At 32.6% G+C, this 15793-nt stretch overlaps 3 protein-coding genes across 8 annotated transcripts; 2 read left to right on the top strand and 1 right to left on the bottom strand.

Moving 5' to 3' along the window:
- Nucleotides 1-2413: 2413 nt before the first annotated feature.
- Nucleotides 2414-4683, top strand: LOC110667024 (B3 domain-containing protein REM16). Of its 2 annotated transcripts, none has more exons than XM_021827724.2 (4): nt 2414-3041; nt 3280-3817; nt 3992-4119; nt 4235-4683. In XM_021827724.2, the coding sequence occupies exons 1-4, from the start codon at nt 2916-2918 to the stop codon at nt 4493-4495; spliced, it is 1053 nt and encodes a 350-aa protein (XP_021683416.1). In that variant the 5' UTR covers nt 2414-2915; the 3' UTR covers nt 4496-4683. The 2 variants fall into 2 exon arrangements, with proteins under 2 accessions (XP_021683416.1, XP_021683418.1); XM_021827726.2 differs by having other exon boundaries at nt 2428-3041; nt 4001-4119.
- A 1291-nt stretch (nt 4684-5974) lies between these two features.
- On the top strand, nt 5975-9046 carry LOC110667013 (B3 domain-containing protein REM16). 5 transcript variants are annotated; one of them, XM_021827707.2, is made up of 5 exons: nt 5975-6268; nt 6580-6712; nt 7396-7933; nt 8168-8340; nt 8516-9046. In XM_021827707.2, exons 1-5 carry the CDS (start codon nt 6135-6137, stop codon nt 8777-8779), a joined length of 1242 nt encoding a protein of 413 aa, XP_021683399.2. In that variant the 5' UTR covers nt 5975-6134; the 3' UTR covers nt 8780-9046. The 5 variants fall into 5 exon arrangements, with proteins under 5 accessions (XP_021683399.2, XP_021683401.2, XP_021683403.2 ...); XM_021827709.2 differs by having other exon boundaries at nt 5984-6260; XM_021827711.2 differs by having other exon boundaries at nt 6220-6334.
- Nucleotides 9047-10514: 1468 nt separating this feature from the next.
- LOC110667012 (uncharacterized) lies at nt 10515-13795 on the bottom strand. Its single transcript, XM_021827706.2, has 7 exons — nt 13600-13795; nt 13191-13260; nt 13004-13063; nt 12065-12179; nt 11662-11777; nt 11264-11388; nt 10515-10870 (listed from the first exon to the last, which is right to left on the bottom strand). Exons 1-7 carry the CDS (start codon nt 13674-13676, stop codon nt 10747-10749), a joined length of 687 nt encoding a protein of 228 aa, XP_021683398.1. The 5' UTR covers nt 13677-13795; the 3' UTR covers nt 10515-10746.
- Nucleotides 13796-15793: the final 1998 nt, after the last annotated feature.

Raw genomic sequence — 15793 nt, 5'->3', positions numbered from 1 at the left:
ACTTATTCATGATTTATTTTGTATTGTGATTTTTTTTTAATATAATTTGATCTAATTGAGACACAAACTCAAGACTTAACAGTCTTGGAGATCACTCCGGTACTACTAAAATAAAGGCATTGATTGTATTGTAATTTTTTATCATATATAATCATATTATATAATATTAATAATATAATTATTTTTGTATAGATAAATTTATAATTAAATAAAGAGATATAATTTCATGGCTCAAATTTTTGAATATAGAGTGAATGTGGTGGCCTTTTGTTGTGATTTATTACTTTGAAAATATTCAAAATACATGATTGAGAGTTTAAATAAAAAAAAATAAAAATATTTAATACAATGATTACAATATAAGTTGATCAAATATGTTCTCAACTTTAAAATATATTAACTTAAACATAGTGGAGTATGTATAATGAATTTTTCTTTAAAAGTATGAGAACATGATAAAGGTATAACCCATCATATTGATTAGTAAATTAATATTTTAAAATGTTATGTCTATGTTATTATTTTTTTTTTACTTTCAAATAATGAGATAAGTACTAAATATATTTTACTAAATAATATATCATTTAAAAGCATTAATATTTATCTACAATTTAATAGTATTCACACTATATATTTGACTTATTAATTAATTATTTTATTTATTTATTTAATTAAAATAAAATTAATAATATTTTATTATTTTTATATTTTAAAATATATTGTTCAGATTAAAATATAAGATAAATTTTTGTATGATAACGAGAATATCTCTATCCTTAATAATAAGAAATGATAAAATTATAATTTTACTGTTATTTAGAAATAATAAAAATTTTTTGTGTTTTAATAATAATAATAATAATAGTCCGAATGCAAAAACATCATTAAGGCGTGTTGACACGGCACTCAAGTAATAATTTTTTTTTATTATAATAAGTTTCACACATAATATAAAAAAAAAAAGCTGAAAACTCAAAAAGTTAAAATAAATTTTTTTATATTTTCAAAAGATAAGAAAAAATATTTTATTTTTCAAAATCATGAACGATTTTCCTATCTAAAATCCCCCGTTAATTGTTTCTTTAATTTCTTTTTCTACTTATGTTTTATTCCCTATCCTTTAATCGCATTCTCTTAAATCAATCATTTTTACCCAAAGCCCTAACTTTCTTTACTCATTTCTTCCCATCCCTTAATCCCATTTCCAGATTCTATGATTGCAACGCACGATATATATAAGGATATAAGATGGCTAATAATTCGATGATGCTGAGTTCGAGGATGCAGATCTATTACCAAATTTGATCTATTTTTGGCTTCAGTTTTGATTTGGATCATTATAGGTGTGAAGTTGGATAGGCCCACTGATGAAACAATGGTTAACCCCTCTGCTGAAGTTGGTGAATGAGCTTGAAATGATTTTGTTTTTACAGTTTCTGTTGATCTCCTTTTTCAAATTGTAGACAATGCTTTCGTCTTTGTTTAGCATTTTTTTTTTCATTTAATTAATATGGAGATTCATAATGGTTCTTTTGAGGATACTTTTTGGCATTTTTAATTAAGAAAAAAAAGGGATTATTGGGTTCCACTTCCTCTGTCTTTTCGGTAATTTCTTTGATGGCAGTGACGGTGACGATGGAAGTGGATCATCTTCTTTAATTGATGGTGATGAGGATCCAGACACAGATTCCACAGTGTCTTGGAGCAAAAATTGTGATACTTCCATCGTCTGTGAAATTTAGCTTTGAATTGCGATTGATTTTGTTAAAGGGTTTTGATATCTTCAGTTTGATATGGAGAAATGAGAAGATTTTTGGCTCAACTATTGCCATGATCAGCTCTGTCGTCTTCTTCTGTGGCTGCAAATATGTGCATGTCCTTCTATTAACAGCGTTTTGGGAACTAGATGTTTATGAAATTCTTCCAATTTCGATGGCCAACTCAATGGATGTGGATGACACTTTTTCCATTTTAATGGTTAACTCAATAGTCTTGAAAACTGAGATGTTTACTGAGGATTGTATTAATTTCTTGATTCTACCATGTTATTTGTTTCTTGCGAAACAACCAGAAAATGAGTGCGTTTTTTTTTTATTTATCGTTTTTGGGTTTGAAAAATGATTTACTTTTAATTTTTTTTTAATTTTTTAATAAATCAAAATTTAATATTAAAATTTAAATTTTATTGAATTTTGTTTGTGATACCTACATATTAAAATTTTTATTTACTTTTTTTTATTGTAAAATTTTTATTTATTAGTGAGATCCACCATATTAAAAAAATATCATTTGAGTCTGCATCTCAGCAAAGTAATGATATTATAACGGATAAATCCTTTCGTGGTAGGGGTGATAAAGTATTATTTTGACGGGATAAGCTTAAAGTATTATTTTGACATAAAATGAACCGCTTATCGTAGAGCATCAATGCCCAAAACTATACTTTTCCTATACTATACTATATGAATTTCGTACAAATAATCACCTTTCCTCCTCAATCCTATTTCTGTTGCAAGGGACGCCTCGGGTGGGATTTTTGCCAAATGTCTCTGCTTGTTTATAAATTCTTAATTATAGCCTACCGTACCTGTTGAGCTCTCCGTTTCATTGCTAAGCTAGATATGAATATTAAATATCTACTATCTAGGTAAAGGCTCGTCGTTTAAGGAGTCTGTCTTGTCGCTCTGATCATCACTTTGCCGTCATCACCACAACTTTAGTGAAAGGATTTGTTTCCACCACTTTCTCTGTCCCTAAAACAAATTCACTTTTCTTTTTGTTTTTCTCCACTCTCTGCTTCCTAATATTTTCTGCAAACATCTTTTACTCTCTGATTTTGGAGCTTGTCATGTTTAGCTACCATTATAGTAGCTCGTTAATGTGTTAGCTTCCTTGAAGTTAGATTCCAGATCTGCATGTCAGTCAAAATGGAAGAAGGGGCATCCGGGGATTGCAGAAGCTGGAATGAGGAAATTTACTGGACCCATTTTCAGTACATCCATTTCTCTCAGTTTCTCCATGCTGGGTTTGATCAGTGCTTGGTAAGTAATTTATTATAATGTAGATTAGGAGACCCATTTATTCTCATAATTTTGCATGAGTTTAGATCATCATCCAAATGGCTGCAGAACAAAATTTGTTTCTTGCTCTGTTTTTATCTGCCTTTTATGTGCCATTTGTTTTTTGTTTTCCCCCGTTTTGAGGCCTATTGGAGCGGTGATTTTGTTCTAATCCATGTGCTGATTGAATTCTAATATCTGATAGTGCATGGAATTGCAGGCAATCCCTGAAAATTTTACTAGAAATTTGACAAGGAAGTTGCCTGATACTGTGACTCTTAAAGGTCCTTCTGGTACCAAATGGGAAATAGGCCTAACTGCAAATGAAAATACCTTGTTCTTTGACCACGGTTGGAAAGAATTTGTCAAAGATCACTCTCTTGAAGAGAATGATATCTTGGTCTTTAAGTACAACGGAGAATCTAATTTTGATGTTTTAATGTTCAACGGGTGGAGTATGTGTGAGAAGGCAGCTTCCTATTTTCTGAGAAAACGTGAACCTAAAGAAAATGACTGTGGATGCCAAATTGAAAGAAAAAGTGGTCAAAGTTGTGCTGGAGTTGCCATTGGAAGTTCTCTGAAAAAGAAACCTAAACATAATGATATCCACACTACACCATTAAAGCAGCCTGTCATCTCCAAAGTTGCTAATAAGAAAGCTCAAAGAGATCTTAAGTTCAAGAAGCCCATTTCTACCAAGAACAGTGCAGGAAACAAAGAACCTTATACTTGTGATGAGGACATAGAGGCAAAACCTGGTAGCTTCTTTCTCCCTTCATTTTTTTTTTTCTCCTTGAGCAGATTGCTTTGTTCTGTGCTGTGACTTCTCTATTTTGGAAATACCCTTTTCTACAAGCATGCGATAAAGCAACAAATGTTGATGAACTCATTGATAGATATATAGAATTGTTGGTTGATGGGTTTTTTTTAAGAGGATGCAGGCATTGAGCAGACAAAGGAAGAAGCAGAGAGTGTAATACAATTAGCACAAGCAACACTAACTGATAAGGGCTTTATTGTGGAGATGAAACCCACACATGTATCCAGAAAATTTTTTATGGTGAGCATTTCATTTCCCCCAAACCAAGATGACATTGTTTTATTTATTACATATAAAGCATTGGAGTTTGGTGTTTATTTGTTTCATGTTCTTGTGTTGTTTGGTTCAACTTCAGTCAATCCCTGCTACATGGGTGGGTAAACACATCTCTTGTAGAGAAAATCAAGATGTGATTCTACGTATTAAAGAGAATACATGGTGCACAAGATTATATTATCGTAAAAGACCAAATAGAGGAGGACTTGCTTGTACCGGGTGGAGGAGTTTTGTTTTGGATAACAAGCTACATGAATTTGATGTGTGTGTGTTTGAACCCAGTTGCCTTGCCAACAAGTCCATTATCCTAGATGTTAACATCTTTCGTGTTAATAAATGAGTTTACCTCTACAAGGCGTTGAGCGTCTTCATGCTTGTAAAATGTTCTGTTTTTGGCTGTGCTCTCTGTGAATAGCTTTTAAACTGTTTTAGGTGTTTGTATGTATTAGCTTTCCAGTACTGAAACCTTCTGTACATAAAAGTTGCTAGTTTTTATGGTATCTTCAGAGAGAGACAGTTTAGAACTAATCATTTGCTTTGTTGGGTTTTGCGAGAGTTTGGAATTAATAGACGTATAGGTCGTCTTGATCTAAAGATTAGGCAAGAATTTTCCATAATTAATTACTGAGTGTAATAGTTACACTGAATAAGTAGTCTCTACTTAAAAGGAATTCATAAATAGTCACTGCTTAAAAGGAATTGAATTGATAAAGATTTTGAATTTGAGATTTCAAAAATTAGAAATTTGATCACAGCAATATAATTCATTAAAAAAGGATGATTCCCCTCATTTATATATTGACCATATATCTCATTACACCTATTAAATTCAGGACATTCGACATAGAGAAAATTGTGATATATAAACTTGTTAATTTAATTATGTGGATTAACAGATCTTATTAATTGGAAAATTATTAAGTGTATATTTGCATTTTAATGCATGTGAAATTTATTTATTTTTTAATAAATCATGAAAGATTGATGTCTGCTTATAGGAGAGGATAAGGCAGGTTCAGTTTTGCATAGAAATTAAATTTGGGTTGGAATCAAAATTATATCAGTAGTTTAATAAGGATTCAATAAATGAAAAGGATAAAAAAATAACAGCCTCATATTCTTTTAATTAATTAAATTTAATATTATTTTATTAAAATTTTTATATTAATCTTAATATTAATATTAATAAAAATAAAGTATGAGGGTTCAATTAAATATAATGAAATAAAAAATTTAATAAATAAAACATGATATATTTTATGAATTGGATAATAATTAATAAATTAAACAATAAAAAATGATTTTTTATTATAAAAATATTTAACTATAAATAAATAAATAAATAATATTAATAAAAATAAAAATATGAGAGTTAGTTAAATCTTATATAATCAAGTAAAAAAATTTAATAAACAAAACCTAATATGTTTTTTAAATTTTTTTTCTACAATAATTTTCATGATTATTTGAAAATAAATGAGAAGAAGGATAAATGTATGTTTGGCCAACCATCAACTTTAGATAGTCGTGCCTGGTCTTGCAGAAGTACCAAACTTCCTAATTTTTTATTTAATTAATCTTTGTGATTAGGGTGCGTAAATCAAAAGAATTTAATTAAATTTTTATATAATTATATTTAATTTTTTTTAAATTAAAATTTTCATTTTAAACATAAAAAATTATAAAAAATAATTAAAATAATTTTTTGTGAATATTAAATAATAGTATTAAAATCATTTTTAAGGTTTGAGTTTCAATTAATTATATTAAAATAAATATGAATAATACACCTAATATATATATATATATATATATATATATATATATATATATATGACCAACTGGTCCGGTGAGTCTCGATCGTGGACATCTCTTGGGTTCGTACCATAACTTCTACCTCTATCGTTCGATTGAGCTATTAACTGAAACGTGGCGTCCTAATAGGACCCCATTTGATAAATGCGGTAGAAAAGCAGAATATGCAAAAAATAATTGTGGGAAGAAACGGAGATGGAACAAACAGTAGAGGAGCAGGAAGAGACTTAACAGAGATTCGTCAATTATCGATTGCAAGCCCAAGCGTGCAATCCGTGTTGGAAGAGTCTGTAAGCTCGTAATGCTAGTCTATTCAAGCTAGATTTTCTTCTGATTTCCAATTTTATGAAGCCTTTAATTTCAGGCAATATGTTTTAATTCTCCCCATTCTAGTCTGTCCGTTATTTAATTTTGAGAAAACGATGTAATTATGAATGAATTTACCATCCATTCTCTTGGAATACTTTGGTTCTTAGTCGACTGAGTGCTTGCCTTTGCTGGGTCTGGTCTTATTGTAATTTTCTTTTCAGTTTTTTTTTTTAATCTTTTTACAGCAGTTTGCCATTTGCTATGGATCTTATTTCTTGCTTCTTTTTATATTGATATCAGGACTGGTATATTAGTGGAAATGGGTGAAGAAGCATGCAGGGATTGCAGAAGCTGGGAAGAGGAAATTTATTGGACCCATTTTCAATGTCTCCATTTCTCTCAGGTTCTCCGCCCTAGTTTTCGTCGGCAGCTTGTGAGTTTCCTCTTCTATTAGCTTTGCCTATTTTCTTATTACCCTTCAATGTTGATAATATATATATATATATATATATATATATATATATATATATATATATATATATATATATATTTGCCCGAAAAGCATTAGGCTTTCAAGGGATCCTCTATCACTCTTGGGGTAGGGGTGTTGTGGGGGTTTTGGGTATCCTGCATAATAGATGAGTTTATTGGGGAGCATTGGTGTCAGGATTTTCTCGGGGTTTTTATTCTCAGCAAAGAGCATTGGTTACAGTAATTACAAAGATTTTGCTTGAACTTTATTTTAGGCTTGGACTTGGTTTCCTGTTGGTTCAGTGGAATTTTTCTTATATATTATGTTATGATTTGGAACATGCCCTAATCATCATCCCTTTCCAGTGAATTCCCTCGTCTCTTATTTGGTCGTGACTATTTTGTGTAGGCACACATCAGTTTAACTATAGTCATTGCAATTATTTTCATTCTATGAAATACCACAGAGCTAATATAATTCGGTTATGTAAAAAAATAACTTAGAAAAGAGTGAAATGAAAATGAATAATATATTCATTTGAGCCTATATTGGGGCCAACTGTTATGATGGTAGATATATTTAATGGTGCATACCATTTTGCTATCATAAAATTTTATTTTGTTTGCTTCTTTGTACTATTGCAGCCGATCCCAGAGCATTTTACAAAAAATTTGAGAAAGAAACTACCTCAGGTCATGACGCTTAGAGGTCCTAGTGGCCTTACATGGCAAGTTGTACTCACAACAAATGATGATACTATGTTCTTCAATCATGGTTGGGAAGAATTTGTAAATGATCATTTTCTCCAAGAGAAAGATCTTTTGATCTTTAAGTACAATGGGGATTCATGCTTTGATGTTCTAATTTTTGATGGTCAAAGCTTATGTGAGAAGGCAGGTTCATATTTTGTCAGAAAATGTGGTCACAGAGAACATGACAGTGGTTACCATACAAAAAGGAAAACTGGTGAAAATTCTTTTGAAGCTCCTCTTCCCTGTCCTGAGGATGTTGTTGGGTTCTCTCCACCTCAGAAATCTGCAAATAATGACATTGACACAACACCATTAGGGCGACCTAACATTTACCGCTGCACCACCAAGAAGACACGAAGGGAAATTGAGTTTACCAACCCTATTCATGAAGAATTTTCTACTTCTGATGAGGAAATAGAGACAAAGCCTGGTATGCATATCTATAATTTTATTTGTTAGAATGTTATTTTGCATTACAACTGCTGTATTTTCAAAATACCCATCCCTTTCTTCATTTTTGCACTGCATTTCATGTTTTTATATACACACACACACATATGGCTTTGTTCAAGTTAATGAGTTTTTGTTTTGCTGGATACAAAAATAGCCTAATTGATGGATTTGCTTGCTTGATAAATTATTGTCTGATTCATGAATGATTCAGACATGGAGCACGTCAGTCCAAGTGTGGTGCACAGTGTGCCATATCTATCAAGTAGAAGGCTAATAACAGAGGAAGAGAAACAGAATGTATGCCAGTTGGCACAAGCAGTGTTAACAAGGGATGGCTTCATGGTAGTTATGAAACCTACACACGTGTACCGGAGATTTTACATGGTACATATTTATCCTTTTGTTTAGTAGCGTTTGAATTTCTTGCTGTTTCTTTATTTTTCTTATTTTCTTTAATTCCTCTAATCTGAATATGAACAAAGTGTCAACTGCTGCTGTCATCAAGATTGACACAGTTTTGAAGTTGATCATAATATATTTGTGGTGCTACTTCTTTCAGTCGATACCTTCAGCATGGACATCTAAGAATCTAAGATCTCTAGAGAAACAAGATGTGATTCTACGCACGAAAGAGAATACTTGGCACACCAAATTTTATTATCAGAAATCTAAAAACAGTGGAGGGCTTTCTTCTGGGTGGAAGAGTTTTGCCCTGGCAAATGACTTGCAGGAATTTGATGTGTGCGTTTTTGAACCTGGAAGTCCAGTGAATGATGCTATTGTCCTTGATGTTAATATCTTTCGTGTCTTCCCGGAAGACTAGTGACCTTGGCATCTCAGGATTGTTGTAGATCATCAGAAGAAAACTGCATGAAGGTATTTGGTAATAAGTACAAATTATGGAACGTATTTAGTTTTGGCTGCGATTTGGAATTTTTCCACACTATTAGTTGTAACAATCCTTGTGTATAGAGAAGGGTGGTTTATGTCCTGTTTAATGTATGAGACCTTTGATGACTGTACTAGCTTTTATAACATAACAATTTGATTCCTGGGCAAGGAAATAAAGAAGAATTGCTTTGGGATTCCACTGTAGCCCAGGTTTTAATTAGCGAGTTGAGCAACAAGTAGATACTTGGATAAACTTTTGCCTGCTGTTTTAAGAATAGCTTGGTAGAATGACGCTCTTCTTGGATTGTCTTAGAAATGCCAGCGGATTGATCCACCTTAGAGATGTTACGATAGCATATTTCTTATTTTCTTTAAATGATCTCCTATTGTATTTCAATTTATTATCCTTCCTATATATAATTTGACCTATTAAGAGAAAGAAAACTGCAGTTCTGCCTCTACCCATCACTGAGCCCGAGTTATGTAATGGGGTACTTTTAGCAGTGAGAGCTAATTATTATTATTATTGTCCTAGAAAATTAGTTTTTCGGCCTGTGTGCTGTTGGATGAGCCAATCGTCTTGTTCCTTTGTCATTTTTCATCCCGATACAAAGGGTGGCCTTTGGTCCCTCGTCTTCTTGCAAGTTCTCCAATCCAACGCACAAGTACTCCTTTAGTCAAATTCATCTAATCATTTTACTCGTTTATACTAGGCTATTCAATTCTACACACCCAGTTTGCTAGATTAATCGTTTCGTTTTATGAAAAACAAATTTGGGTATTGGGCATGCTATAGACAATCAGACACGGCAACAACGGCAGCCGCCTTCACCCCCGCAAGAGTCACTGGCGCAGTTGTGAGCTACGGTAGCAAGACCCAGAAGAGAACTAACAAGGTGGTATACATAGGAGGACAGAATTCCTTGGGGGATCTCATGCCTCACAAAAGTGTAGTCTCATTAGTCATGCCAGTCAGCACTGAGCGTGTCGTTTTGTTAAAATCTAAGAAAGTACCTAATGGCTAGTACCATTATTATTTCATCAATCCTAATGGCTAGTACCATTATTATTTTATCAGTCTTTTTATTCAATGTAGAACTAAATAGTTTGATGCATAGCCAAATATCTTTCTGGTATAATTTGTACAATAAGATGATCAATTTCATTCTTAATTAAAAAGCATTGCAATACTTATTAGCTGGGCTTCTTGCTGGGAAAGTTCAAATGATCAAATCGCGTATGCTGCAATATCCCTAATAGACCATCCAGACCAAGTACCGGTGACAGAAGCTTTAACCGTTCCCATAGAGCTTAACTGAGCACTGATAAAAATCTAAAAGATTTTCATTTCAAAGAAGAAACAAAGACCATAGTACAAACCCTAATCCTTGGAAAGTATATTAATTAATGATTAATGCTATTGATTTCGTAATCGATTGGTGAAGGCATCAAATTTTCGGTCAAAAGTAATTTCAGAGTTGCCAAAAATGCATCCAATAGTGTGCCCAAGAAATTCAGTTAAAATTTACAAACTTTAATTTTGTGGAGTTTCATATCCAATACAACCACTTGGCAATTGCCTCTAAGACAAGATCCAGTTTGTAAAAGCGCGACATATAAAACCCAACTACTACCATTTTCATTCAACTGCAGGAAAGCTTGAATCATGCGGTAAAGGAAAAATCTATCTATTCAAAGTCTCTGAACATCACAGAAAATGATATTACATATGAATAATTTTTATAAGCAAAATAAAAGATACTGCAATATTTAAAACGAAACAGTACAACAGCCTTGTCAGGGGAAGAACTGATAGCCATGCAGCTGGACTTCTTCAATACATTCCAAAAGCCTATCCTCAACCAAACTATCTAGCGTTAGAGAGCCTACTGGATTTTCCTACGACGATGGTCTTTGACATGCAGAAAAGAGTTGCCAACTAATAAAAGCCATCATCAGAGAGGTAAATAGTTCGAAGCCTACAACTTTTGGAAGATGCCACCCCAATCCTCTTCTCAAATAGCTGCAAAAGCCATAATTTGGCAAGATAAATAATATGATCACTCACAGTCCAGCTTGTTATTAGCATTGTGCCATGGAAGAACAGAACTACAGTCATTCAAATGACAAGATGGCCAGAGTCATATAAATGACAAGATGGCTTTCTTGCTAATATTAATGTAATCTTGTGGAATATATTATCAAACTCAGATATATCCAAGGCATAATATTTTTAAAGAAAATAGGTATTAGACTTCCTAAGGATACAAGAAGCATTTGAAGTAAAGAGCAGGCATCCAGTGCGTCTGATTTTAAATACGAAAAATTATAGTGTATAGTGAAAAGACTCAAAACATGTTTATGCAAAGTACAAATACCATTTTGAATGACATGATGACAGGGATAAGGAGCACACCTTGTGATGGATGGCATGGTTGCCACAATGCCTGCACATGCATATATTATGGGAATCAAAGTCTTGGGTTTGTTTTTGCGAAGCCACATCAGAGATCCCAATGCAGCAAGGGAAATGCTCAGCACCTGAAATCAGAGAGAGAGTGAATGTAAAAATCACCAAAAAGAAAAATAATTTCACTTTGAAATATCAGCTAATTATCAACAATACAAATTTAAACTTGCAAAGTACTATTTTAATAAATATCAGCTAATTATCAACAATATAAATTTAAACTTGCAAAGTACTACTTTAATCTGCTAGTTTAAACAGAAAAAAATTATCCCCAAAGCAGTAACAGAAATCTCCCCAAAGCAGTAACAGAAAATAAATCATATTGGTCCAGAAAGTCAGTATACCAGGTTAGCATTTGCTTCAAGGCCTTGCAGAATGTAATCCCAAGTGAATTCTAGCCCTCGAGCTCCCACCCAAAGAGGTGCCAGTCTATGTAAAACAGAATCAGCAAAAGCCCACCCTGCAATGGGAAAAGATGTTTCACAGCCAAAGAAGACTTTATATGTAACTAAGGTCAAGTGAAAAGAATGCACTCCTAGTTTCACAGCTAAGTATATATCAAAGGGAATGTCTAAAAATTGTACACAAGCAACGTAAATCTCAGCAGCAGTTTAGGCCATAATTTCAAAGGGATATGAAATAAATTGAAAAAAAATTCAAGAAACATACAGGAGAAGAAATTCAAAGATCAAGCTGAAGAGATAAAACAGTCTCATTTGGCCATTCAAATGATCAATTCATACTCACCAAGTCCAACAGCTTGAAATTTATGGTTTTGAGAGATATTTCTGTGAGTCAACTGGGTCAAGGCAAAGTACAGCCCAGCAACATCTATGAAACCGATTAAAGCTTTCAACAATTCCTGAAGGTAAAGTGTGTTCAAGATATATGATTAGGTCAGTTAGAAAGGAAGAGAACATCTAAGAGTGTGCATAGCAAGAATGAAGTGAAAGATCCATCTGCATCTCAGAGACCTATAATGCAACAAAATCTAAAATTTAAACAAGAAAAAGAAGAGAAGGGCTGTAAAGCCATGAAATACCACATTAAGCTAGCTTCTCTCATGTCTAAAATTTAAACAAGAAAGAGAAGAGAAGGGCTGTAAAGCCATGAAATGCCACATTAAGCTAGCTTCTCTCATGTTTGTCGATCAAATGTAAATTCATGAATCAACTAACAGTAACAAAGCACCATATCTTTAATAACTGTAATACAATAACATAACACAAAACAAACTACAATGATTTAGTTTTTGATAATTTAGTTATTTTTCAGGTCGAATTAAAAAGTCATTATAAATGACAATGAAACACAAATAGAAAGCAAGATGAAACTTATGGGAATGGTACTAGAGATTCATGTCAAACATAATATATACATACAGACTATATATATTATCATTTTGAAATGCCAATTGAACAACTTTGAAGTTCATGTTCAAACAGATTAGTGATACTTGAGCACCAAGGAGGTATAGTTTTGAAGCCTAACAATATGCGAACTTGAGTTTGCATTTACAAACACCATCTGGTCTTTTTAGATGTGAAAAACTGAACAAACAATTAAAACTCCGGATGAAAATGACATATCTATATATTTGCAAACAACCTCAAATCCGTGTGTAAAAACTATACACTCTATTTCAAGTCAAAAAGAACATTTTGCAAAAGCCAAGCCAAAAGTTACCTGATATGGATCAAAACTGTCATTCTCAGACACCTTAAGAAAAGTGGCTAAGCAAACGAGCTGCCAACACATTGAAGAAACCATCCATCATTAATAAGATAGAAAAAGTAACACAAAATGACTAAAATATACCAGAAAAGAACATAAAATGAATTGCTAGTAGCATATGTGAACCAGCATTGCCGACCTTTACTAAAGCTGTCCCAAGATAAACAAGCGCAGCTTTAATAGAGGTTCCAAGGGTATCATACTCGGACCTGCAAATATTAAAGAAAAATCGCACAACAATGAGCTTTGTATACTCAGAAATCAAATAAAACTTTCACCAATACATCAACCAGCAAAGGATCACTTATAATGTGGCATCGACGATATTAAACAGTAAATCGATGAACTCATCCCAAATTGCATGCTATTTATTGCGTTTGAGAGGCTAATTGAAAGCTAAGTTTTCGTAATTTGCAGACCCGAGCTAGATTTAAAACAATAGAAATCAAATTGGAGAAACAGATCTGTAAATTAACACAAAATAGAACGGCTAATTTGATTATTTTCTATGATGTTTAAGAAAGAGAGGAAGGAAGAAGATGACGTACAAGGGCGTGGCGGAATAGTAAACAGCGTGAGGGCCGAAGGTGAGAATCGCACAGTTGAAGAAATGAAACAACGTCATCTCCGTCTTCTGTGTGCTAGCTTTTTCGCTTCAAAGCACACTGGGAGATCGCAGAGAAAAGAGGTCGCAGCAGAGCTCAGAGCCTGGGACTCGGAACGAGTATATTCCGAGTGCAGTGTACAACAATGATTTGGAGAAGCCATCCGCAGATTGGGCTCTACATTTGGGCCAGTATAGTAAATCGATGGGCTTCGATGGAGTTAGTAATAAGGCCACCATAAAAATCTGGAAGAGCTATAAATGGTATCCAAGTCGGGCCCGTTTTAAATTCACAAACTGACCACCAAGTAGGAATGGGACCCAGCTCAAGAATCATAAGTGAATTTCAATATATATTAATGTATGTATATTTAAATAAAAAATTTCTTTAAAAGTCAGTGATTAATTTAAAATTACAATTATATTATTGAAATTGTTAAATTTTAACCTCTGATAGTTAATAATTAATTGCAATGGCTGAATGAAATAAATCCAAAATTGAAACATTATTTTAGTTAAGAACTTTGAAAGTTGTAATATATATGGGACACTATTGTACAAATGATAAAGAGGTAGAATAGTACATTCTTGGCTGGCCGTCACTAGAAAGGGGATACAAAAGACAAGCTCAAACAGCCGAGGGCCTCCAATCCCATGTCCCTAATAACTTGCTATTTTTTTTTTTTTTTTAAATCAATTCATTTTGCTCTCTGCGTCTTTATTTGGACTTTAGATTATAAAAAAATAATAAATGAAAAACAAATGTTAAAGCCCTTTTCGTTGGGTTTGACCCATTGGGCCCGTGACATTTCCTGAGATTGGTAGAGATTAGTCTCACCAAAAATTTTTGGTATTACTAACTGGTTCAACTAGTCAATTTGTTAATTCAACCAATCCATTCAGTCAAATTAAAGCTGATTACTTTTTAATCTAATTTAATCGTAAAACTAATTAATTTAAGGTTTGATTCAACCTGTCGATTCAGTCTAACTAGCTAAGCCATATTTATATACACATATTTTTTATATTTCTTTTAATCCACCCCACCTCTGCCTGAGGGAGGGGGAAATAATTAAAAGACAAAATACATTTTTGGACATTTCCTCTAGTGCGATTCTAATGAGACCAAAACGAAAATTGTGAAAAACATGGGAAACTATTATCTCTCTGTATGTGTAGACCATATATGATGGTGTTCAATGTTACAATTATATTTTTGTTGTTTCAAAACAGGAATAGGATATGCGACAATATTTAATTAGTTTTGCTTTAAAATCAAATCAATATTTTGATTTTATTGTAAAAAACAATTTGAAAAAAAAAAACAATAATGAGACTCTCTCATTGGTTTTATAGCACATATGAGAGCCCGACCCAAGAATATGATAAGTTAATGTAAAATATATGGTTAGGTAGGTTTGGTTTGTGAATTTTTTGTTCACGAATACAAGCATTAGATTGATGCCAATAGCATTCATCTCAACTAGAGCTTACTTGCCATTTTAGTTTAAAATCAGAAGCAATCAGAATCCAAAAATGTCTTATCCCTAGTTCTCTCTTTGTTTGAATCAATTTCATCTTTGACTATTCATATCCCTTTTCCATGGCCTCACATGGCCTCCAATAATTATTTCACGACGAGAGAATGCTATGATGCACCCCCTTTGCAGGCTATGCCTTTAGATTTAATCTGATTAATATTGCGAGATATTGTCATATGTTTCCAAATTCCCAATTGAACTTGTCTGGTTGCTTTTTTTTTCTCTCAACCCATCAAATAGAAGCAACTCAAGTACAATTCATACAATATGCCCTTATCTCAAAGCATCATTGCCGCCAGATATTTCAACTAGTAGTACAAGAACATAATTATCATAAGCAGCATTTTTTTCTTCTTTAAAGAATATTTTTTAATATACCCAGAAAAAAAAAATAAAGAAACCTATATAGAACTAATCTTTTCCTAATTGTTAAGCTCTTCGTGTAGGCATATCGGACAAGACATTCTTGGTAAAGCACAGACTCTTTCCAACCAGAAAAGATGACCATTTACAAACAATGGTCATATCATTTTCATGATCAATTTTATGTTTTAACTATACTGTTGATGACAAGAGGAAAAAAAGACATTAAGTATA

The sequence above is a fragment of the Hevea brasiliensis genome, chromosome 12 (genome assembly GCF_030052815.1).
Source record: "Hevea brasiliensis isolate MT/VB/25A 57/8 chromosome 12, ASM3005281v1, whole genome shotgun sequence".
In the NCBI taxonomy this organism is placed as follows: domain Eukaryota; kingdom Viridiplantae; phylum Streptophyta; class Magnoliopsida; order Malpighiales; family Euphorbiaceae; genus Hevea; species Hevea brasiliensis.
The sequence above is the reverse complement of the archived record's forward strand: the minus strand, read 5'-3'. Positions and strand labels throughout refer to the sequence as shown.

Bases quoted from the DNA above. Each gene is read 5' to 3' on its own strand.
- LOC110667024 (XM_021827724.2), top strand. From the start codon at position 2,916: ATGTCAGTCAAAATGGAAGAAGGGGCATCCGGGGATTGCAGAAGCTGG. The intron at 3,042-3,279 runs GTAAGTAATTTA...ATGGAATTGCAG, and splicing joins CTGGGTTTGATCAGTGCTTG to GCAATCCCTGAAAATTTTAC. The intron at 3,818-3,991 runs GTAGCTTCTTTC...GTTTTTTTTAAG, and splicing joins GGACATAGAGGCAAAACCTG to AGGATGCAGGCATTGAGCAG.
- LOC110667013 (XM_021827707.2), top strand. From the start codon at position 6,135: ATGCAAAAAATAATTGTGGGAAGAAACGGAGATGGAACAAACAGTAGA. The intron at 6,269-6,579 runs GTAATGCTAGTC...TATTGATATCAG, and splicing joins TTGGAAGAGTCTGTAAGCTC to GACTGGTATATTAGTGGAAA. The intron at 8,341-8,515 runs GTACATATTTAT...TACTTCTTTCAG, and splicing joins TGTACCGGAGATTTTACATG to TCGATACCTTCAGCATGGAC.
- LOC110667012 (XM_021827706.2), bottom strand. From the start codon at position 13,676: ATGACGTTGTTTCATTTCTTCAACTGTGCGATTCTCACCTTCGGCCCT. The intron at 11,389-11,661 runs GTATACTGACTT...CTCTGATTTCAG, and splicing joins TTGAAGCAAATGCTAACCTG to GTGCTGAGCATTTCCCTTGC. The intron at 10,871-11,263 runs GTGTGCTCCTTA...TGGCTTTTGCAG, and splicing joins ACCATGCCATCCATCACAAG to CTATTTGAGAAGAGGATTGG.